General features: G+C 39.0%; 1 protein-coding gene across 2 annotated transcripts in view; it reads right to left on the reverse strand.

Moving 5' to 3' along the window:
* Positions 1 to 25,784, reverse strand: part of CDK19 (cyclin dependent kinase 19) — a 168,223-nt gene that overhangs the window by 27,472 nt on the left and 114,967 nt on the right. For both annotated transcript variants that reach the window (XM_059401207.1, XM_059401208.1), the window contains 2 exons: positions 22,369 to 22,479; positions 20,034 to 20,174 (listed from right to left, as the gene is read on the reverse strand). In XM_059401207.1, coding sequence (XP_059257190.1) covers positions 20,034 to 20,174; positions 22,369 to 22,479 — 252 coding nt within the window. The remainder of the gene's footprint in view (positions 1 to 20,033; positions 20,175 to 22,368; positions 22,480 to 25,784) is intronic.

Consider the following 25,784-nt stretch of genomic DNA (forward strand, 5'->3'; position numbering starts at 1 on the left):
AGACAAACTGATTTTTTGAATATCAGGCAGGTTACAAAAAGTACCAAAATAAACCAAAAGTAAGTAGAAGTAAAAAGATAACGGTAAGAGCAGAAATCTATGAACAAGACGGTATTTATGAAGCCTCTAGGACAACTACTCCAAAAGAAGAGAAGGTACAAATAAACTTTACAAATTACAGGAGTGGCCATAAAAACAGGTCCAATGGAGGTTAGGATAGAACCCCACAAAGAACTTTGTATCGATTAATTTTAAAATGTGTACAAAATAGACCAAATGAAAAAGATGTAACGAATAGATTGACTCAAAATGAATTCTAAAAGCTTAAGAAACCAATACGTGCTAAATAAATTTAAAGTTAAAAATCTTCCTACCAAGAAAACACTGGACCTCAAATCATCACAAAAGCAAGTTCTCCAAATTTTCGATGAACAAATTGTTCAATCTATTCAAACATTTGCAGAGAATAGAAAAAGAGGGAATGCTCCCATTACATTCTAGAAGGCCAATATAATCTTGGAAGAAAACCCAAAGTATGAGAAAGAAAAATTTCAGGCCAACCTCATAAATATAGATACAAAAATACTCATGAGTATAGATGTAAAAACATTGAACAAAATATTATTAAATCAAAAGCTACTAACAGGAATTCCGGGATGGCTTAATGTGAGAAAACCTCTATATGTCCTTCACCCCCTTAGCATATTAAAAAAGAAAAATAATATAATTATCTTGATAGAGGCTCAAAAAGCACTTGACAAAACTTAACACCCATTCATGATAAAAATCTCTCAGCAAGTTAGACTAGAAAAGTACCTCCTTAACCTGATAATGGGTATGTATCAAAAACTAAGAAGTAGCATGGGAAACATTCTCTTTAAAATTGGGACTAATGCAGAGATACCTACCATTACCACTTCTAAAATCAACATCACAATGTAAGTCTAGATATATAAAGCATTAATTAAAGGAATATGGATTGGAAAGGCAGTAACAAAATTATTCTCTGAAGATGACATAATTATTTACATAAAATTCAAAGTATTTACAGACAAATTATTAGCAATAGTAAGAGAGTTTAGTAAGATGCTTGTCTAACTGAACAATATGAAAAAGCCAACCATATTTCTATATATCAGCAAAAAAAAAAAAAAAAAAAAAAAGCGTAGGAGGGACACCTGGGTGTCTCAGTGGGTTAAAGCCTCTGCTTTCGTCCCAGGGTCCTAGGGTGGAGCCCCACATCGGGCTCTCTGGTCAGTAGGGAGCCTGCTTCCCCTGCTCTCTCTCTGCCTGCCTCTCTGCCTCCTTGTAATCTCTGTCTGTCAAATAAATAAATAAAATCATTTAAAAAAAGGTAGGAAATAAAATTTTTGAAAGGCAGCACTTCTATAGTAATAAAAAACTATAAGGTTCCTAAGAATAAATACACTAAAGGAAGTATAAGATTTTTATAGAGAAAATCTTGAAACTTGTTCTTAGTAAGTCCTAAGTAAATATTAGTAAGTCCTAAGTAAATTAAGAGGCCAGCTTATAGATAAGAGAATTCTATAAAGACATCAATTTTCCCCATACTTATCTGTAAATTCAATTCAATTTCAATTCTAATTCCATCTAAGTTGTGTGTGTGTGTGTGTGTGTGTGTGTGTGTGTGTGTGTAAACTTGAAAAGCTGATTTTAAAAAGTGGAAAATAAAATGTATGTCTAAGAGCAAAGACCTAAGGTTGGCCAAAATAGTCATGAAGTGCTAGAGGTAGGGGATGAGGAGAAGCACCTGGCTGGAAACAGGACATCACAATTTATTTTAAAGCCAGTAACTAAGACAGTGTTACACTGATAGAGAGAGAAAGAGAGACATATAGATCAATGGGATAGAATGGAGAGCCCAGATAGCACCATGATACTGGGAGAAGAGGAACTTCAGGTCAGTGGAGAAATGAGGAACCATTTACTAAATGCTGGTGGCACAACAGGTCATCCAAGTGGGGAAAAAAATAAATAAAATGAAAGCTCACCTCGTACCATACACACAGTTTCAGGCAGATTAAGGATTTAAACATGAAAAACAAAACTTTAAAACTGTGGAGGGTAAAGGAGATTGCAGAGAATATCTTTCTGACATTGGAAAGAAAGATATTTCTTTCATGTAGGAAAGAATTCCTTAAACAAGATTTAAAAAAATCATAAAAGAAAAGACTGATAAATCTGGCTATTAAAAATAACTTTCGGGGCGCCTGGGTGGCTCAGTGGGTTAAGCCATTGCCTTCGGCTCAGGTCATGATCTCAGGGTCCTGGGATCCAGCCCCACATCGGGTTCTCTGCTCAGCAGGGCGCCTGCTTCCTCCTCTCTCTCTGCCTGCCTCTCTGCCTACTTGTGATCTCTCTCTGTCAAATAAATAAATAAAATCTAATAAATAAATAAAAATAAATAACTTCCATGATGCCTGGGTGGTTCAGTGGGTTAAGCCTCTGCCTTCAGCTCAGGTCATGATCCCGGGGTCCTGGGATCAAGCCCTGCATGGGGCTCTCTTCTCAGTGGGGAGCCTGCTTCCCCCTCTCTCTCTGCTGCCTCTCTGCCTACTTGTGATCTCTGTCAAATAAATAAAATCTTTAAAAAATTTTAAAAATAACTTTTAACCATCAAAAATAAAGAAAATTAAAAAACAAAGCACAAACTGCCAGAAGTATTTGCAATACACATCAGTAACAAAAATTTTGTGTCCAGAATAAAGAACACCCACAAGTCAATATAAAAACAACCTAATAGAAAAATGAGCAAAATGTCCAAACAGGCATTTAACAAAAGAAGAAACATTTTACCCGTAAGCATATGAAGATGCTCAACCTCATCGATCACGAGGGAAATGCAATTAAAATCACAGTGAGATACCATTTTACACCTAATATATGGGTTAAAAATTAAGAACTATTGAGTAGGAAGTGGGTCAGGGGGAAATCCAATACATTGTTAGTAAGAGAATAACTTGGTACAGCTTCTTTGGAAAGCAATTTGGCATCATCTTGCAAACCTGAACAATTACATACCCTTTGACTCAGTAATTCCATTTTTAGACACACCAGAGAATGTTCATAGCAGCATAGATTGTAACACACACACACAAAAAATCTGGACACAACCCAAATTTCTAGCTAATAGAAAAATGGAGAAATTAATTTTGGTAGAATCACACAATGAATTTTAAAATAGCAGTGAAAATTTGGCAGTTACTAATAAAGGTTAAAAAAAGTCTGAATCTTGGAAGCATAATGTTGAGTAAAAAAAGCAAGTTTAGAAGACTATATACAGCAGAATGCCATTTTCATAAACCTTAAAAACCAAGCAAAGCTAAAGAATATACTGTACAAGCACACATACAAATGGGATAAACCTATTTTTTAAAAAGGAGTGAATAATGGATTCAAAACTTAGGATATTTGTTAACGTCTTCAGGAGGCAGGAGGTTGGGAATGGGGGGGGGGAGCATAAACAGAAGCAAGCTATCGGTAATGTCCCAGTTACTGGGGTAAGTGACAAGCTCTCGACTGTTAGGCTTTTGTAAGGTACATAATGTTCCAAATACTCTTTTTTGTATATATCATATATTAGGACAATAATAAAGACAAAAAACAAAGCGAGGAATGGGGATATGCATTGCTGGGAGGGTGTCATTTTCAAGAGTAATAAGCACTATTTTAAATGGCTCAGAGAATGCCTTCTTTTGAGAAGGGACCTTTTGGGATAAGACCTGAAGAAAGTAGAGTTAATAAGCTGCTGTAGTCTAAGGGAAGAGCCGTCTAGATAGAGGGAAGGGGAAACTGAATGGTTAGAGACAGGAGCTCGCCTGGTGAACTGGAGACCTGCTAGGGAGAACTGTGGGCATCAGGAAGCACAGGATAAGGTGCTGAGGATTCCAGAAAAATCTGGAAAGCCAAGAGAAGGCTTGCTTGCTGTTCCCGATGGTTCTGCTTTTGGCACAAGTCATCGGAATACCAGAATTCGGTAGGTTCTCGAGCACCGTCTGGTACATGCTCTGAGAGTAGGTGAGGGCTCCCACGAGATTTGCAGAAGGGCAAGGTCATGGTGCAGAGCAGTGAGGAGAAGCCTTGGTGAACTTGCAGGCTGGCTAACTGGAGAGGGAGTGAAGAGGTCAATGTGGCTGGAGTCAATGAGACAGTAGGAGAGTTAGCACAGGAGAACCAGTGGAGAGATACAGTGAAGCTTATCAGTCATACAGAATGACGCAGGAACTTGGAAAGACAAGGTTTTACATGACTAGAATTCACATCACTCTATTATATATTACCTTTTGTCCTACCCATAATTCTCATAGGTTGTACAATATGGATTTTGCCATTTTGCCAAATCTCTGATAGAAGGATATGGAGAGACTATCATTTTCTGTAACACACATTTCTATAATGTTTGACTTTGTATTTTTTGGTATACATTAGAGAAACAGTTTTTTTTTAAATTTTTTTAAGATTTTATTTATTTGACAGACAGAGATCACAAGTAGGCGGAGAGGCAGGCAGAGAGAGAGAGAAAGAGAGGAGGAAGCAGGCTCCCTGCTGAGCAGAGAGCCTGATGTGGGGCTCGATTCCAGGACCCTGAGATCATGACCTGAGCCAAAGGCAGAGGCTTAACCCACCGAGCCACACAAGTGCCCCAAGAAACAGTACTTTTTAATAAAAAAAAATAAATAATGCTGAGAGAAATAAAAGGTGCTTTGAGGAAAACAAGCCAACGAAAAACCCTGTGAAGGAGCAACTAAGGTAAGAAAACAGCATTAGGGTTCTAGAAGCTAAGAGGGCTTGAAAAGGAAGAGGTGGTCTTTAGGTGCAATAGAATGAAAGATGGGAAGAGACAACTTCTGCCCATTTACAGACACCATAAATGAGACCCTAATAAGCAGAAAGAAGGTAAAGGCAGAAGTAGAGTATACTCTTGAAGGCCTTAGTAGGAAGAGACTCTCCGAGATATAAAAATTCTTCAGGGGTCTGGCTGGCTCAGTCAGAAGGGCATGCAACTCTTGATCTTGGAGTCATGAGTTCAAGCCCCCCCACTGGGTACAAAGATTACTTAAATTAACAAAACTTAAAAATTATCAAATTATCAAATAAACCACCTTACATACCCTTTGCTACATTATTTGTAATTCCTAAATTTTGAGCTTAAACCCTTTCAAAATAAATCTGTAAGATAAAAACACAAAGTATGTGATGCAGAAGCAAAGCTGCTTCACATAAGAAATGAAAATAGATTATGAGCCTTTGAATGGGAGAAGAGCAGGAAGCTGGTCTCCGATCACTGCCAGCTAACTCTCAGAAGTTTGTGCGGTCGTGCTCTATAGAAACAGGGAATGTGAGCACCACAATGGAATGAGGTTACAGAGAGAGACAGAGAAAAGAGGATTCTAGTCGGTACCGAAGTTTGTAAGGAATACCTTTAATAGAAGATACTTGAAGCCTATGGAAGCTCTAAGTGTGGGGTCCCCCTGTAGAGCGTGAGGTGAGGGCAGAGGCAATGACATGGTTGAGGGGAGCAGTGGCTATAAGCTCTTTTGTACAACCTAAGAAAGGAACCCAGGACTTGGCAGTATCCACAGAGAAAGGCTGCCATAGTCAAGTTAAGACCCAGAATTGCATAGGAAGTCATTTTTTTTTTTAAAGATTTTATTTATTTATTTGACAGACAGAGATCACAAGTAGGCAGAGAGGCCGGCAGAAAGAGAGAGAGGAGGAAGCAGGCTCTCCGCGGAGCGGACAGCCCGATGCGGGGCTCGATCCCAGGACCCCGGGATCATGACCTGAGCTGAAGGCAGAGGCTTCAACCCACTGAGCCACCCAGGCGCCCCAGGAAGTCATTTTTAAATACGCACCCCTTAACTGGGATTACATGTCCCCCCGCCAGAACAAGTAAATAAATATTCAGGTCACATGATACGTGATTGTTTCAAAATAACAATGATAACAACAAAGCATCATTATATGCATCATTAAAATGCATTTACATTTTCAAAGCATTTTCATATCAATCATTTCCTTGAAATACTCAAGGGCCTCCAGGTCTGGGGCAAGTCTCAGAGTGCCACCTGATCCTCAAGGTTCCAAACCAAGTCACATTTACAGATATATATATATTTTTAAAGATTTTATTTATTTATTTGTCAGAGAGAGAGCGAGCGAGAGCGAGCACAGGCAGACAGAGTGGAAGGCAGAGTCAGAGGGAGAAGCAGGCTCCCTGCGGAGCAAGGAGCCCGATGTGGGACTCGATCCCAGGACGCTGGGATCATGACCTGAGCCGAAGGCAGCTGCTTAACCAACTGAGCCACCCAGGCGTCCCCACATTTACAGATATTATGCTTCATTTTCAAAAGACTAACTTTAATAGTGATTACTTTAAGTGAAAGTATATGCTTTAAAAAAAAAAATTAAGCCAACTGCAGCTCAAGCACACGCGCCCACACCCACGCACAACCTGAAAGAACTTAGAGAGGATACCAAAGTTGTTCTGACCTACTTACATCCCAATTAACACGGACGACGCTTTACTAAAACTCCTCTTACTGTGAACACAAAATGCCAGCTGTGAAAGAAAGTGATACTGCTGGGTTTGCACACTTTTGTTACCATAGCAACAGCAGAAATGGCAGGAATTGGATGCCTCACATTTAAGTTATCAGCAATAAAATCGGATAGACAAATCAAGGCTACAGGGTTCGATTCGTTTAAATTGTACTTTAAAGGCAAAAGTCAGGGAGGTCATGTGACAATGTGATTTCTTAGAAACTATTCTCGAAATAATCAGCATTTTAGCAAAATTTAGCTAATTCTGAAGTTACATTCAGGATGCTTTGCATGTACTTTGGATTTGCTTTCTCCATCTATAGAATCAATTTTCTCCCCACAGGTTTAAATTTATTTTAGTTAATTGGCACCTCATAAAAGAACAGCCTAAAGATACACAATTGTCCTTTGCTATATTTTCTTTGTACTCCCCACCCCAGGACATTTGCAACGAAAATATGAAGCCACAAGATGACTCTTACCAGCACCAATAAAGAAGACAGGAAAACACAAACACAATTGTCTACAATCCTGAATAATAGGGACAAAACCAATCAGAGTATCAGTCAGGCTCATTTCCGAACAATGAATACCGCGGGCTTCATATGGATGGCTAGAACTATTCTTTTACTTCAATATACTAGTGGCACCACTCTCCTCACATTTGATATGGAAGTACATTCCCGGGAGAAAACCTTCCATTTATGTTCTTTATACCGTTTTCCATTGTTCACCCTGAACAAAAAAGATTCTGTGTTGAAACAAATTGCGCAAAGAACGAGTGAGATATATGTGCTTTGTTTCCTTAGCAAAGACAACGGTCATTTGCTAAGAGCCTCAGTTTAACATAACTGTTTATGCCTTAAAATAACCTTCTTGATAGTATAAAAAAAGCAATATCTGCTTTTTCTAACTGAAAGAAATACGAAGATTTCGCTTTTACAAAAAAGGTGAGAAGCGAAGATCGTGATCAGCTTTGTTGCACAGGAGCCCTCATGGTGGCCGTGGGTCCCGCGCAGGGAGAATGGCCCGCCAGCTCCTTTCCCCACGCAGGACTCAGCATCAACCTACCATGGCTTGCAACTATGAGCATCTGGGCTTTCTTGGGATTTATGATGTGCATCTGGTAGCAAGATGTGTCCTAAGGCATCAGAAACGCCTGAGGGGGGTTATTTCTTGGCTCTAGGAAAGCTCAAAAACTTCCATAAAAATTAATGGTTACCATTTCTTTACTCCATTTCAGCCTACAAAAGATTTCATAGGAACATTCTACTTTGGGATACTGGTAAAAACCCATAGAGGTTTGTTTTTTTTTTTTAAATCCCAATTTTAGTTTATTTTAGAGTTTTAGCAACCATGCATATGCTAATGACACTCAAATCTATAACCACAGGTCTCTAATCGTCGATATAGCTTAGAGTTAGGTCAACGGTAGGTTGGCTGTCTCCAAAGTCATCTCCACTTGTTCAACCAGATTTTTTACTGCCTCTTTTTCTGGTATTCCTTTCTCAGTCAACAAAAGCAGAAGTCTGAACACCCTGTCCTTTATCCCTCAAATCGAATTCTCAGATCTGATTATCTCCCTTTCTAAATATTCAGCTACTATTTCCGCTCCTGTCTATCTTGATTACCTCTGCCAGGTCTTCGTGACTTACCACCACCTGATTATGTGTCTGCCATCCCGGCACCCTCACACCAATTCTCCAAATCCCTGTCTGAGTGGTCTCTGTTAAGCAAAAACCTGACCAGCTCAGCTCCAAGCGGTCACAGGTGAAGTCCACACTTCTGAACATGATGGTGAAGAATCACCACAGTCGGGTCCTTACTCTTCCTTTCTGCTTCGTCGTTCACTACTTCTCGCTTCGTTCCAATGATACCAACATGCTTGCAGTTTCTTACCCCATGCTCCTACTACCTGGAATGCTGCCCTGCATCTCCCCCTTTTCGTTTTATAAATTTCTATTCCTCCATCAGAGTCAGCTCAGTGTGAGTCCTCTCAGACCGCCCCCATCCCAACTGGTCAGACGTCCTCCTGTGTTCACTACCTTACACATAGCAGATCCCTGACTATATCTCATAATGTCTTTTTTTTTTTATTTTTATTTTTTATTTTTTTATTTTTTATTTTTTTTTAAGATTTTATTTATTTATTTGACAGAGAGAGATCACAAGTAGGCAGAGAGGCAGGCAGAGAGAGAGAGGAGGAAGCAGGCTCCCTGCTGAGCAGAGAGCCCGATGTGGGACTCGATCCCAGGACCCTGAGATCATGACCTGAGCCGAAGGCAGCGGCTTAACCCACTGAGCCACCCAGGCGCCCCGTCTTTTTTTTTTTTTTTTAAAGATTTTATTTATTTATTTGAGAGAGAGCACATGCATGGGGGGAGGGGACGGGAAGAGGAAGAGGAAGCAGCAGATTCCTCCTTGAGACAGGAGCCCAACGCAGAGCTGGATCCCAGGACCTGGAGATCAAGCCCTGAGCCGAAGGCAGACACTTAACCAACCCAGGCCCCTCCATCATGTTTTTAAGCCTTGTTGTTATGTGATGATCCGTCTGTGTTTCTTCCCCGCCCTGTCTTCACTGAGGGAGCGGACTGTATTTCATTTATGTGCATAGTCCCAGTGCCCAGCATAGCTCCTGGTACATATTAGAAGATCAAAATCTGTCTGTAAAGCAAATATTCTGAGTCTGTGAGCCACCACTTCCCCCACAGAAATTCAGTTATAAATGAACCATCTACTTACAATGACAATTAGGTTCCATAGTTCTATAAGCTTCCTACTTTAGCTATGTTGTGGGTGAAACAGGCCTTTGTATTCAGAGAACCTTACCACTGTTCGAACTGCTGTTTCTAAGCAGAAATGCCTTCCCAGTTCAAAACTATCTACAACGAGATGCAGGCTATCTGTAGCTCAGGAGCCGTCTGATTAAATGCTGTGATTCATTTCATTTTGCCTTAAAATGGTCTGGAGGCATCTGTAATAGGTTAATCTGAATAACCTCTGTTCATCAAACCTTGGTGTTCACAGTAAACAATGCCTGCCAACCCAGCCGGCACAACAGTTAACAATGCACTTCTTTGATTTTGCCTTTTAGGAGTGGTTACAGGCCTGGACAGCAGAGATAAGGTTTTCTTTTCTCTAACAAGAACCAATAAAAAGCAGCCATTATGAAAAGCTTAATGCAAGACAAACAACAGGTATCTAGAAGACTACTTAGCTAACTAACTGCAAGGTCACTAAGAGTACAATCAAGATAAATCCTACACTGATGGCAATGCCAGGACTAATGCTACAAAGACACTCAGATTCTATCCTTCTCATTAACGAGTACAGTCTGTCCTCAGAGGAGCCATGCCGGTAGGAAGAAGTTTTCTATTTACATCTGTGGCATTCATATTTAAGTCAAATAATTCAGTCTTACTATCATGAGACACTAAGAATGGCAAAGGCCCGGCTCCTCGCTCCGTTTCTCCGCCATGGTGGTATGTGCGGTTGACTGCTCCCGGCCATGTCTTCTCACCAGACTTTTCAGGATCAAGCGCTTCCTGACTGGGGAGCAAAAGCAGAGTCGTCCCATGCCCTCCGGCATTTGGATGAAAACTGGTGATAAAATCTGGAGCAGCTCCAAGAGTAAATAGGAGAAGAGCCAAGCTGGGTCTAGAAGGGACAGCGCAAGAGACAGCAGGTGCTCACGCTGCACGCGGGTCACGTGATCACGCTGCACGCGGGGTCACGTGCTCACGCTGCACGCACGCGGATCACGTGCCCCCATCCTATCACTCTGTAAGCATCACGCCCACCTCAACAATAGACATGTTTTATAGGGGAGGGTGGCTGTTCTCTGCTGGTTAAGCAATAAATAGGGGCAGCCTTTGGTTTGGCGGGGGGGGGGGGGGGGGGGGGGGGGAGGTCAGAGGTAGAAATTATGAAAATGAGCCCTCTCTTGTGACTCATGAAGACAGGCAGGTGAAAGACCTACAGCCTTACCCAAGTCCCATGTCTCCCTGACACTGGCAGACGCAGGCAGGATCAGAACTCAAGTCTCTCAGAAATGCACCACAGACTGGGGTTATGAGAACAAAACCATATCTGGAAAATGCACAACACTTGATTTATGGCCCTCACCTCTAGAAGCCTTCTACTCAGATGAGTGCTTAGTTGAGAATATGGTCACCCAAAATAATCATCATACGCAATCTCCCAATGAAATAAATCATCAGTCCGTGCATGTCAGATCCCCTTTTGATGATTACACCATCATTCTCAATGAGGGATGAGTGCTAGTCACATAGGATGCTTGTGGTAGTGATTACCCTGGTATACCCATTTGTCCAAAGTGATCAATTTCTAATTAAAATGGATACATGTTATTGTTTGTGAATGCTACCACAGTAATACTAATTTAATGAAATAAGATACCTGAAATGATTCTTCAGTTTTAAATGCAGGCCTCAAAGTGTTGGGGCTCCTGTCTGTAGCTCTTGGTTCTTAACCATCCTGCCATTCCTGCCACTGTGGAACACATCTTGACTATTGCCTCTTGGCAACTTTGGAGTTAGTTTGGCAAACCACCCTCTAGATACAGATATCAGTACAGGCTACTAAAACTTCATGCAGAAGTTAGGGATCATCACAGGAGCCTGTCCCTGAGCTAAACCTGAAGAGGTCTCAACCCCTATGAAGTGGGCCCTCTTGGAAGTGTGATTCTTAGTGTGTATCACCTGTCTATGGAACAGATGGCGCAGCATTTCACTCCAGCTCACACTGACAGATGTGTAGGACTGTGCAGAAAGCTCCTGTGACTGGGGTACGGGTGTGCATGATGGAAAAACCTGTCATGGCCAAAAAAAAAAAAAAAAAAACCAAAAACAGCCCAGGGGTACTTGGGTAGCTCAGCTGGCCAAGTGTCCAACTCTTGATTTTAGCACAGGTCATGATCTCAGAGTTGTGAGATCAAGCCCCACGTCCGGCTCCATGCTAGGCCTTAAAATTCTCTCTCTCTCTCCGTCTGGCCCCTATCCTACTCACACACACTCTTAAAAAAAAAAAAAAAAAGAAAGAAAAGACAATCAGAGTCCATATCTAGAAAACACCTCAATAATACTTTCTCACATCTTAAGGTATCCAGAGCACCTTAAGAAACATTATCTCGCCTCGTCTTCACAAGGCCTTACAAACAGGCAGAATGGGAGTCACTGAACAGGGGAGACATCACTACCATCAAAGGCCTTCGGGCTGCAGACATGAACTGCTAAGCTACAGACTCTCCAGGATTCAGCCCCAAGAACTAGTAAAGGACCAAAGGTCACCAGCAGGATCCCCAATATGATTCACCATGACAAGATCTGCAATCGTCCAAGGTCACCTAAACTCGCAAGTCAGAAAATACGCAAGCCATATTTTCCTTTTTCATTGTTAGCTCTGCATTCTAAAAGAAATTACAGTGATTAAGTCATATTAAAATAAATGCTACTTTCTGCCATAATTCTTCAAGTAGCATGTTAACTTAATAAACCAAATAAAAAATAATAAAAGGAAGTCATTCAATCAGCATGATTATTAGAAGGAAAAATAAGTTATTTGAGGCTCTTACTCATTTTGATTTCACTTAAGCAACCTTTTTTAACTGATATTTTTAAATATGAAGACTCGGTAAAAACTATTAGCACTGTTTAAATATAATCAGGGTGAAACACAGCTTACTTTTTTTTTTTTTTTTTAAAGAATAACACCAAGAAGCATGTTCACATGTTTCTAATAGGGCTCTATATTGTAAAGCTGAAGGGGCTATAGTTTTAGGCGAAAGGAATTATGGGGAAGAACCAATTAAAAGAAAGGGCATCCTTGGATTACTGACGGGATCCAGAAGCTTCTACAGAGGGAAATTAGGAGGAATTCAGGAATTCTTGTGCTAAGACTAGGAGACTAACAAGTGTACAAAGTACCTATCATTATTCTCATTTTATAAATGAATAAGCTGGGGCTTACAGATCAAGATTAGCTATCTTAGAAATAAATTTTTTTAAGTCTAAGATCTCAAAGCTCCCATTTCATAAGAACTAAGCAAGGCTAAACTCTAAAACATTACTAAAATTCTTCAAAACGCCAGCATGATGGCTGCAATGATATTTTAAGGGGGTTCATTGTGGTATAAAACATTCACCTTGTCGGGCCCTGTTTAGCACAGAGAGAAGCTGTGCTGCATACAGAGATTTCTAGAAAATTCTCCAACCACCGAGCACTTATTTTAATCAAACCTTCACAAAGATGAACAGTACAATACTTCTTCTCCAGCTGAGTGGAAACAGAGGCCATCTTTGACTTTTGTATATTGGTCTTTCATACAGTGATGTTCCTAAAGTGCCTTCAAATGCTCTCTATTAGTTAAAGGACTATAGTATTTCATGCCTCCACATGGTGTCCTTTTACTGCTTCTCAGCCACCTGTTACAACTCAGCAGCACTACCAAATTTTGGTACTGGGAAATTTAAATTTTTCTTTGCATTTTTGCCTTCATTCGACACAAATGCATGAAAAATAGAAATAAGAAAGTAGTAGTGATAAGCATAGGCCTCAGACTGTACAACAAAGATGGGATCTCTAGGTACATTCAAAGTGAAGAAATCCTGGATCTTAACTGAACACATCATCCAGAATTAAACAGATTACACCTGTGCTTCAATAATGGGGAAGGAATGGAGGGGACAAGAGAGGATGCAAAATGTAAGGAATATATACCAAATGTTGAAAACAAATCACTGAAGAATGTTTGTAAAAGGGAAGGGATAACTAGTTCATTATAATATCTTTTAGCTCTTTAGAACCAGAACTATCCCCAAACTCTTGCCACTCAAGCCACTTTTCAACATGGAGAAAATGATACATGACTTCCTGCACTTTCTTATGATGCCACTAAATAAACAGAGTAGTAACAGGATCCAAATACCATGTAAAAGACTCTTAGAGAATAGCACGGAGGACACTGGGAGAAGGAAGGGAAAAATGAAGCGGGGATATCGGAGGAGGAGATGAACCATGAGAGACTGTGGATTCCAAGAAACAAACTGAGGGTTTCAGAGGGGAGGGGGTAGGAGGATGGGTGAGCCCGGTGATGGGTATTAAGGAGGGCACAGATTGCATGGAGCACTGGGTGTTACACGCAAACAATGAATCATGGAACACTACATCAAAAACTAATGATGTACTGTATGGTCACGTAACATAACATAACATAACATAACATAACATAACATAACATAACTAACATAAAAGCCTCTTTAGAGGTCATGGTAAGCAGCACTGGACATGGTTCCCAATATACACTACCCCCTGTCCACTGCCGCACAGCACACACACCCTTGTGTAATCACTCCCCCGCATCCCGAGTGTGGGCTGCACAAATGACTTCTAGTGAACAGGAGACGGCAACAGTAATGGGATGTCCCTTTCATGATTCACTAACAGAACACTTTGACTTCCGTCTTGCTAACACACACTCTCTTGCCTTTTTGTTGGCTCACTCTGGTGAAGAAAACTGCCATGTGCAGAAGCCTACATGGCAAAGAACCAAGGGAGGCCTCCACCTATCAGCTCATGAGGAAATGAATCCTGCCAACAACCACGTGGACAAGATGCTTCCTAGTCAAGGCTTGAGATGATGGCAATCTTTTAAGGAGACTCTGAAACAAAGGATCCAAATAAGCCACACGGAGATTCCTGACCCACAGAAGCTGTGAGATGATAAATGTTGTTTAAGCATATTTAAAGCAACTAAGTTTGGGGCAATTTGTCATACAGCAGTCAGTAACTAATACAGACTTAAAACATACACAGCCAACAGGTCATAAACGATCGAAAATACTGTTGAAAATCAAGTATTCTGCCTGAACAAGCTGGTGTCACGGAAAAAAGTAACAAACCAAAACTATATAGCTCTCTGTCAGTTAGTATGACAAAGTATCGAGTCATATATTACACATTTCTCTGTAGCTAGAATATCTATGATACCATTTTCTTTAGTCAACTGAACCATATCTGACTCTAAGTATTGGCAAGTTTATTATTATTATTATTATTATTACTATTAACCTCTAATAGAACAAATAAGTCCTTAAGTCTATAACCAAAGTGACTTTTTGACAATCCTAAAATGTTTAGTAGATGTTAACCAATAACTAAACTCAAAAGATTACTGGACACAAAATTATCTTCTCCTACAACTAGATCTTACAAATTTTCCATGTACCATGTTTGCAGATAATATAGTTACTTGTGCCCATAGACTTCAAAAGAGTACAAATTCACCCACTACTGTGAATGATAACTACCACATTCAAACCCGAAGTTAAAGAGTTTTAGGATGGGATGCTCACAAATATATTTTTTAAGATTTTATTTATTTATTTGGCAGACAGAGATCACAAGTAGGCAGAGAGGCAGGCAGAGAGAGAGGGGGAAGCAGGCTCCCTGCCAAGCAGAGAGCCCGATGCAGGACTCCATCCCAGGACCCAGAAATCATGACCTGAGCCAAAGGCAGAGGCTTTAACCCACTGAGCCACCCAGGTGCCCCCACAAATATTTTTTTAAAAGACAGAGCAGGTCAGGGCCCTGGGGGGTTTACTCAGATCTTTCATTCCGTAAAGACCTAGCATTTATCATGTGTTAGATACTGAGAAATGAAAGTGACAGAGATAGTTTAACTTCTAGTTTAGTTTATGCCACTGATCCAGTAGAAATACTGAGAAACTAAGGAGCCATAAAACCTAGCCACACTATGACTTAGCTAGTATTTCTCTCTTGATAAAGAATAATAAGCAATTGCCAGATGCTTTGCTGAAATGCAATTCAAGTCCTAACTTAAAACACAAACAATATACCAACACTAGGAATACAAAAATTAGTAAGATATGATCCTTGCTCCCCAGAAGCTCCTAATTTTGAAAAAGGGATAAACTGTATCTTGGCACCCTTCCAGCCTACGAGAATAGTCATCTAATAAAAGTGAGTCATCCTATATTTCATCTTCTTACTCTTAGCTATATCCTGCTGTAAAATTAAAATACATCTTTCTTCCCTTGGTGTTTACAAGTTCCAAATATTTATAGACTCATGTCTCTACTTCGCTGTCTCTCAGCCAAGATGAATATCTTTAGCTCCTCCCCTCCTTTCCTTTTAAAGCAATTCCTTAATATAAGTAATCTTTTTAGTGACTTCATTTAAATTCTCTATTTCTGTTTTAAATTCTGGGATCCAAATAACACAACTAAATACTATTTCAGATATGTAATCAATCACAATAAAAAACCCCAATCTTCTTTTATGATATAATGCCTCTGTTTGTAGAGTCCAAAACACTGACTTTTTTATTTACTTTTTAAATTTGGGGTGTTATACTATTACATTGCAAATTTATATTTAATGCCTTTGATTGTACGGATCTTGCAGGTTTCTCACGTCAAATGAAAATCTAGAGATGGTACATACTCTGAAACAATGGTAACCAACAAATAGTATAAGGCAAAATTTCTTACAGCAATAGGAAATAAAGCATTAAAAAAAAAACCACTCCTGACTAAAACACAACTCTATTAAAATAGGTTCACACACAAAAAAATTTTTCAAATGTCCTCATCATGTTTTTTTTTTTTTAAAGATTTTTATTTATTTATTCGACAGAGATCACAAGTAGGCAGAGAGGCAGGCAGAGAGAGATGGGGGGGAAACAGGCTCCCTGCTGAGCAGAGAGCCCGATCCACCATGTTTTTAACACCACATTCATATTTTATATACTTCATATTTCTATACTGACTACAGAATACATCTAAAGTAAACATACAATTTAAATCTTCTACTCCTAAAAATACTTTGGCAGATCCATGACAATACGGTCCAAGTACCAGGATTCAGCATCACTGACAAGAACTAAGCAGGCTGACACGGGGCAGAGTCTCACTGATTCAAAGTTTCAAATATTATTAGTTACTTACTTAAAGAGAAGAGGCATTCAGTGAATGCAAATTATGAATGTGCTATACAAAGTCAGAAACACATTCAGAATATATTTTTTTCAACATCATGCTATGGTTGAGGTAATAATAAAAGTGGCTTCTTTAATAGGAAAAAATTTTTCATTCTGGGGAAAAATATATTCATTCTGTTGTTCCCAATTTTTTTTTTTTTTTTTTTTTTTTTAGTTAACTCTACACCACATGCAAGGCTTGAACTTGCAACCCTGAGATCAAAAGTTGCATGTACTACCCACTGAGCCAGCCAGGCACCCCTGCTGCTTACAAACTTAAGAACAAACTCCCAGGGTGCCTGGGTGGCTCAGATGGTTAAGCATCTGCCTTTTGGCTCAGGTCATGATCCCAGCGTCCTGGGACCGAGCCCCACATCAGCCTCCCTGGTAAGACAGGGAGCCTACTTCTCCCCCTGCTTGTGCTCGCTCTGTGTGTGTGTGTGTGTGTGTGTGTCAAATAAATAAATAAATCTTGAAAAATAAATAAATAAAATCTCTCTAGGCTGGTATCTTTGGCTTCCTTGATCAGGCTCTAACCAGTATCTTTCTGGTCTTAACCACATACTACCACAATTTAGCTTATCCATATTGGAATCAGACAGAACTCCATACTCTTTCTGGGACAATTCAAGAGCTTTCTCCCCTCAGAAGTTTTTACACCCAACACTCCCTTAGGTTACCCTCCTTTCTCAAATCTCTACTTATGATATCAGTATAGCCGAGAGAGGTCTTAGGTGCCAGACTCAAGCTTCACTTCCTTAAGTCTCTATTTCGATTCTACTTATCCTTCAATGTCTAGCTCACGTGGCAGTTCTGTGAAGCTTTCCTTTTTCCTTCTGCCCCTCATAGCCTCTTCTAACCTTGAGGAGCATGTAGTCTGTGCCTGTCACATAGCCACAATCACATTCTTTCTCATCTAGTTTATAGCGCAGCTGTTTGTGCCCATGGCAGATTTCTTCTCTCAGAGTAAAGTCCTGAGGAGAAGCTCTTCTGCGCAGTCATCTCTGTACTGTCCCCATCCCTCATGCTTTAAACATACAAGGTCATAATAAGTGTTTATTATAGACAGTGTGTTGAAAGATATAAATACGTTACTTGATCCAAAAGCATACCATAATAATCAGTATTCTTACTCACATTCACTCACTGAGGAAATATTTACTCAGTACCTATTGTGTACTCAGGTACTACTAGCATGCCAAAATGAATCATAGACCCGGCTCTCTCAAGAAGTATATAGTCTAGAAGATGTTCTAAGGTACCTGTATATACTGCTACCATACTAACAGATAAGTATCATAAGAGAAGTAAAGAAGTACAACAGCAACCAGCAAGAAGGAAAGATTATTTCCAAGTAGGAATGGAAACGAGGATAAATTTTAACATTTGTCCAAGTCCTCAAAGACAGGTAGTATTTGAATATGAAGAGACGGGGTCATAAGTAAAGGCCACTGAAGCAGGAAATCTCCGGACACAAGGAACAATCAATGGTTTAATGGTACAGTGTAAATGAAAGATGATAGGTATAAAGAAAAATTCTAGGGGTGCCTGGGTGGCTCAGTGGGTTAAAGCTTCTGCCTTTGGCTCGGGTCATGATCTCAGGGTCCTGGGATCGTGCCCCGCACTGGGCTCTCCGCTCAAGCACGGAGCCTGCTTCTTCCTCTCTCTCTCTCTCTGCCTACTTGTGATCTCTGTCAAATAAATAAATAAAAATTTAAAAAGAAAAAAAGAAAGAAAAAAAAAAAAAGAAAAATTCTAAAGGCAGTTGGAGCTATATCTGTTATGACCTGGAAAGCCCAATAAGGAACTAGAGCTTCAGTTTGTAAGCAATGAGGAACTATTTCAAAGTTCTTGAACAGGGGCTGTGTAGTTATTTAGATGGTCCGAAGTGGATGGAAGGGAAAGAGAGTGCAAGAAGCCAAGTTGAGAGGCCAGTACTATCTTTCAAGGAAGAGATAATAAAGGCCTGAACTGAGAATGAGGCACTAGGGATGGAAATGGCCAAATGGAAGAGATATTTTAGAGGTGAAACCAACAACACTAGGCAAGGTCTAGATGTATAGTGCAAGGGTCTGCAAGGGGTAAAAGAACCTTCTAGGTTGAGAGGAGGGTGATCCCATAAATAAAATAGACATGAAAGCAGCAGCAAACCGAATAGAAGAAAACTGAGTCCTAGTCATACTGAGTTTTAGTACAGGTGGATACTCACCTGACAGGATCAGAAATAAAATCTGTTAATCTATGCTATTCAGAATAAAATATACAACTTTGTGAAAAAAGAGAAGAGCTGAAATTAATCTTCAATAAAAGATTCTGATCAATGATTCAAACATGATTATGAACTCAAAAATAACTCACATCAGTTATATTAAGCACACAGCAAATTAATATTTAAAAAAAAAACATTTATGAAGAAGGTTTTGAACTGGAATGACCTCATGTACCCATGTAAAAATGTGCTGATTCTGTGGTTTAGAGTAAAATGACCAGGTGAAAGCCTTTGGGAACAGTTCAAATTTAGGAGGTGAAATGCTTCTACTGAATTGGGAAGTCCCTCTTTGTGGTTACCTTCATTGGGCTTCAACTTAACTTCAATGTCACAGCAAGAGATGGTCAAGTCAGACAGCAAGGGGTACTAACTAGATGTCCTTATATATTCACTCCTCTCTATAACAAATACTTTTCTCCTCAATTAGCAAAACTGAGTCAACCTAGATTTATCCCTACCATATCCCTAGAATTGCCAAAAGCCTAAGAAATAATGATCATGGAACCACTTCTCTGAGGGGAGTTGGGGAATAAAATTTCCAATTATAAACTCATGGGTATTACGATTCAGTAACTATTCAGTAACCATGTTTTCTCTTGAACAAACCAAAAAGATCTCCCCAACACAAACTAACGTGACAGTAATGCAAAGATAACCAGAATTTGACATTAATAAATGTTTGTTACATGTGCACTGAAAAAAAGGTAAAATAAAACATTTGATTTGTTGATAATACTGATAACATTTATTGATAATACTGATAACATTCTGTTCACTGGATGCAATGTCATTATTTCAATTTAGCTCTTAAGGAAAAAAAAAACAATGAGAACTCAATCTTTAATTATTAATGTTTTTACTAATAATGAGCAGTAATACAAAAAAATGGATTGAAAGGTACTTATTTCACATATGACTATTCCATTAAGATTATACCAATCATTTGTTGAAAACCACACATTTTATAGCCATGCATAAATACAATGGAAGAATAAACACCAAATGTTCATAACGGTAATCTTTTAACTGCAGGTTTATGGGTGATTTTATTTCCTTCCCTTTTGCTTATATGTGTTTTCAAAATTTTCTACAATAATGTTTATAATAATTGCACTAAGAGGAAAAAATATTTTTAAGAGAAGGTAAAAAATCGTATTGATCAATTTAAAAAAACATACTTACCAGATCTCTGTGAAGCACCCAATTTGCATGGAGGTAATGGATACCATCAAGAATCTGGTAAAGTAATGATTTAACCATAGATCTTGGCAACTGCATGGGCTTTTTATTTGCTTTTGATGCACGGTGAAACTTAATAATATGCTAAAAATTAAAAAAAAATAAAACATTCAAAATAATATATAGTATTTGCTAATATTTATATCAATAAAACACAAGTCTACAATGAACTCTCCACATTTAAAAATTATTTATTCAATGCCAATAATGATGCAAAGAAAAATAATTTGAATACTAAGGTCAACCAAATAGAACCTGTATTGGTGGTCAGTCAATGTGACAATGTTATTGGGGGTATAATGACTAGATTTATTGAAACCATCAAGATTTTCATTAAATAAAACTAAAAGATAAAAAGCATTGATACTTAAAAGCTTACATAAAAATAGCACTAGTTGTATTCTCTATTGACAGAATGAAAGACTTAAAAAAAAGAAGACCCTCTGAATCTTTACTGTTCTTTTTTTTTTTTTTTTAAAGGAAACTCCATGCCACACATGGGGCTGGAACTCACAACCCCAAGATCAAGAGTTGTATGCTTTACTGACTAAGCCACCCAAATGCCTCTATATGTTTACCATACTATAAAAAGTTAGCACTTAGAGCATTTGTGTAATGTCATTGACTATATGTGCATTTGAATTATTAGAAAGTTCTACCTTCTTTGGCACAGCGTGAAATTAGGTTACATTCCTAGTAGTTAATATTTAATAGGAAATCACTGGGAAGGAGGAGGGAGAGAAAAATGGGAAATCCAATCCCACTGAAATAAATACAACTACATCAACATATTCATATGTTTACGTCCATATGCTATTTTGTAGGTCATGAAAACATTATAATGATAGGGAAGAAATGCTACCTGTCCCCCAAACCTGCATCTACATCTCCACCTCACCCCAATGCAAAACATGACATAATGGGTATTAACGGCCATTTAAGCCCCTATTAAACAACACTGGTAACATTGCTCCACTAACTTTAAAATGGTCAGATAGCATGGAAAAATTTTAAGCTATTTACATTGCTTTCTTGCTATTTTTTTTAAATAAACTGTTCAACAATATATACTTTATTTAAAGAACTAATAGAAAATTAGGGTTTATACTATTGCAACAGTGTCCAAAATATATATATATATAGTATGAACTTTCAACTTTCAACATTTTATAGCCACATCAAAAAAAAAAAAAAAGAAACAAGTAAAATTAACGTAATGTATTTTAACACAGCATATTAAAAACATTATGTCAACATATAGTCAATATAAAACATATTAATGAGATATTTTTCATTTTTTTCCTACCAAGTCTCCAAAAGTCAGTATGTATTTTATATTTATAGCGTATCTCAATTTAGACCAGCTACACTTCCGGTGCTCACCAGGCACATGCGGCTGGGGACCATCATGTTACAAACAACAGGTCTACAGGACCTGATACTCCAACATGCTACAGGTTTTTTCCTCACATCACTGATATTCAAAATGAATGTTATCAAATAAATCTTGAGAGAAATATAAAGGATACAGAGAAATGGAGAAAACATAATTTTTATGATCAGTCAGGAAAAAAATTCACTGGACATTCTTGTCAATGTCCTATAATAGTATAAATTCTTAAAGTTCCTTCAAGACCTGTAAGTCTGTTAAAGTTTCTCCAAAACAGATGAGCCATATTTATAAATAACACGCCACACTATGTTAAGTCAAAACTTAACTACCAAAAATTTGGACTTACTGCCATGTCTGAATATTTTTTACTTTTAGCAACTCCTTGGGTAAAATGTTTAAATACCCTGATTTCTAACATTAAAAACTTGGAATTAGAGTTTTTGGCTAACATTCATAAAACTATACATATATACTTCTTTATAATTGGCAAAATGCTGCAAGAGACTGAACCTTAACTTAGAAAGAGAAATTATTCACAAGTACATAACTGGTGAAATTTGAACTAGTGTGTGTACCACAAAAGAAAGCAATTTTCACTACACACTATCAGTAAACTGTCTTTGATGACTTGCCTAAAATTAGTCTCACACACATTAACACTTTTCAAGTGACATTTCTGAATGTTACAAATACCATCTTCTCAGTATATGACAGCGTTTATTGCTTGAGTTCTCTTAAATCTGCATTTGCATTTAATACTTATTTTCAACTCTGGCCAACAAAGCAAGTTTTCCTTCACGTGCATTAGCAATACACAGCATTACATACATCTGTTTCTCCGTACCTAGATGAAGAGTCCTAAAAATAAAGCGAGTTTAGACTTACCCACAAATCATGTTCCGCATAATCAAAGAGCAGCCACACCTTCCTGTCACTGTGAGAAAGGAACACCTTCTGCAAGGCGATCACATTAGGGTGCTTCAATTCTCGCAAAAGCTGAATGCAAGAGGAAGAGAGGGGGTCACTCTCCTGTTCGCAAGCAGGGGGCAATGATGCATTTTCTAGTGAAATCTTTGAAAATTTAGACAATCCAGATAAGCAAAATGAAAGAAAAAAAAATACCCCTCCTCTGAGATAAGCTCTGCCCCCTCTTGGTGCATACCCTTCAAATTCTTTTTCCACACGTATGTGTGTGTTTTCAAAATGGGATCATTTTAAACAGTAAAATATAAAACAGTAAACAAAAGTAAATATCTTATCATGAAGTAATTAAATATAATTTGGAATGTGCTTTTTTTTTTTAACTATTGAAGGGCAGGAATCATGTATTAATTCTGGTTTTTTCTACCCTAGCACAGTAGGTACTCAGTAAATATGTGAAAAAAGAAGGAAAGAGATTTAACAATCTCTATACTTACCCATGCCTAGAATACGAGTTTGAGGTTTTTTAGAAAAGCAGGGAGTATAAGGTAATGACTCTCATTCCCACTGATTAAAAAAAAAAAAAAAAAGGTGTGGAGAAGAGGTCCCATAAATATAGAGAATAAGGCATAGGCCCTCACAGAGTAGAAGCTGGACCCTGATAATAAGAAGAAAATCATAAGAAGACAGACCAGATCTGCAAGTGAAACCTTAGCCCTTGGCACGTACCAGGCAGCTGCTTGATAAATTACTTAGCAACAACTTTCGCTGTTCGAGGGCAAAGCCTTATAAACACGCCTGCCTCGGGCATTCCTTAACCAGGGTTCAGATTTAACACTAACATGCTCAACTTGCTATTTTAAATGTCTTTTAAACGTAAAACTCTGTGGGATATACAGAAAGAGGAAGCAAAATTTCTACTGGATACTTTTTGTGTGTAGGATATACATGCTTTTCTCTCGTTTAAACCTTCTAACAACCCTCTGATCTACATGAAACCTGACGGCCAGTGTTATAAAGTAACTTGACCAAAACCAAACATCTAGAAAGAACAGCAGTTTGGATTTAAAGAGATCTGCCTAACTCCAAAGTCCATGCTTTGTGCACTATGGCTAAAGCCCTTGTCTTCATTTCCTATAGTGTAACAGGCAAGACAGACATACAAATCGATCAATGAGGCAAGAGAAAAATTGTTTACCCATTTTAATAATTTTATTATTTTCTTCCTAAGTGCCTGAGCTGGAACCCTGTTAAAAAAAAAAATTGTGCAGGGCACCTGGGTGGCTCAGTGGGTTAAGCCTCTGCCTTCGGCTCAGGTCATGATCTCAGGGTCCTGGGATCAAGCCCCGCAACGGGGGTCTCTGCTCAGCAGGGAGCCTGCTTCCCCCTCTCTCTGCCTGCCTCTGCCTACTTGTGATCTCTCTCTCTGTGTCAAATAAATAAACAAAATCTTTCCCAAAAAAATCATGTGAATTCCATTTCTGGAAGTTTTATAAATTACTTCCCAGTTGCTGAATTCTTTACTACTTTCAATGCTGTTTCCCAGTCCTTCAATTCTCTCAGTTTGGTTCTGTCCTTCAGCTTTTTCTCTTGGCCTGCCCTTTGACCACCTTGCTGGAAGGCGGCACTCTACCAGGTATAATTTGGGCATGGTTCCCGGGTAGGACTCCCTGGGTTCTCCCTCAAGCCACCTGCCCCAGAACACAGCTAAGAAGCAAGAGTTAGGATGGGCCGGGCTGCCCTCAGATACCCTTCTACTTTGCACAGTGTGCCTCAGGGTTCTATGCACATTTCCTACTAGATCTAGGTGGGAAAGGAGAGCTGGAAAGAAATGTCCAAGGAAGATATAATAGTCCTATTCCCTTGGTGAGCAGGGAGGGCAGGGGGCTGTTAGGCGAGTGCTCGGCATCAGCTGCTGCCTCTGCTCCCACTGCCTAAGAAAGGTGAAACAAGCCTGCCTCTTGCTTCAGATGCAAATGTTAGACATGATACGCCCCTAATCAATGACTGTATCTGAGAAAGTGGGGGATGCAGAACTATACCCAGTTTTCCTGCTTGTGAATGGTTTAGGCTCCTAGACTCAGTGGGTTAATGTTTAATGACCCTATTTGCCATGGTCAACCTTCAAGCAGTGGACCCTGGTGAGAGGCCCTCGTGCAGAAGCAATGTCTTGTCCCCTCTCTGACTCTTGGTATTAATGAACTTAGAGAGTTTGGCTTGATGAAGTCTCTACCCAAAATGCGTTCTCTTTGTCGCCTGCAAGTGGAAGGGAGGTGAAACTCACTTCTGCATCGACACCAGGCTCTGACTCGTCCGGGGGGAAGGGTGGTCACATGCAGCAATATTTCACCCATATCTCTAAAAATTTATGTTTTCTGTGAGTACAAATTGGTGATCCCTCTACAATGCAACCAATTTAGCTCCCACGTTTAAACATTATTCTGGGGGCGCCTGGGTGGCTCAGTGGGTTAAGCCACTGCCTTCGGCTCGGGTCATGATCTCAGGGTCCTGGGATCGAGTCCCGCATCGGGCTCTCTGCTCAGCAGGGAGCCTGCTTCCCTCTCTCCCTCTCTCTGCCTGCCTCTCCATCTACTTGTGATTTCTCTCTGTCAAATAAATAAATAAAATCTTTAAAAAAAAAAAAAAAGATATATTTAAAAAAAAAATAAGTAAATAAACATTATTCTGAATAGGTAATACATTTACATAGTCCAAAAATCAAAAGTACATAAAAGGATATACACTGAGATGTCTCATGACCATGCCTGGCCCTGGTGACCATAGTCCTCTTTACCTGCCAGAACTAACAACTTTTATTAGTTAATCCTTCCAGTGTTTCTTTATGCCAATAAAAGCAAATATGAATATATATTTTTATCTGTCCTTACTTAAAGATAGCACTTAACTTTCTTTCAATACAATCTATCCTAGAAATTCCCTCCACTATCAGTATACAGTATTAGTAGGTAGAAATCTTTCTTTTTCTTTATTACAGCAGCAATGTATTTCTAAGTCTTTTCCTTTCTAGTTCTTTCTTTTTTTTTATTATTGTGGTCAAGTGTGCATAACATAAATTTATCATTTTAACCATTTTTAAGTGTACTGTTATCCTTTGGTACTTGTTTTGCAGAAATATCTCACTTGTACTAACATGAAGTGTTACAGTCTTTATTCATTCAAGTAAGGCAAGGGGTAAGACAAAGGCCAAGTAACGGTGAGCCTTGTAAGCCATGCGGAAGTGTCCCCAGCAAGGGTCTCTAATATCACTGGAAGTTTGCTAGGCACAGAGGTAAGTGGAGAAGCCAGCAGGTATTAAAGGTCCCACACTTTGACTATCTCCTGTGCATGTCTCATGGTCAGGTCACCAACAAGGAAGTCTA

This window comes from Mustela nigripes, chromosome 5 (assembly GCF_022355385.1).
Source record: "Mustela nigripes isolate SB6536 chromosome 5, MUSNIG.SB6536, whole genome shotgun sequence".
Lineage (NCBI taxonomy): Eukaryota > Metazoa > Chordata > Mammalia > Carnivora > Mustelidae > Mustela > Mustela nigripes.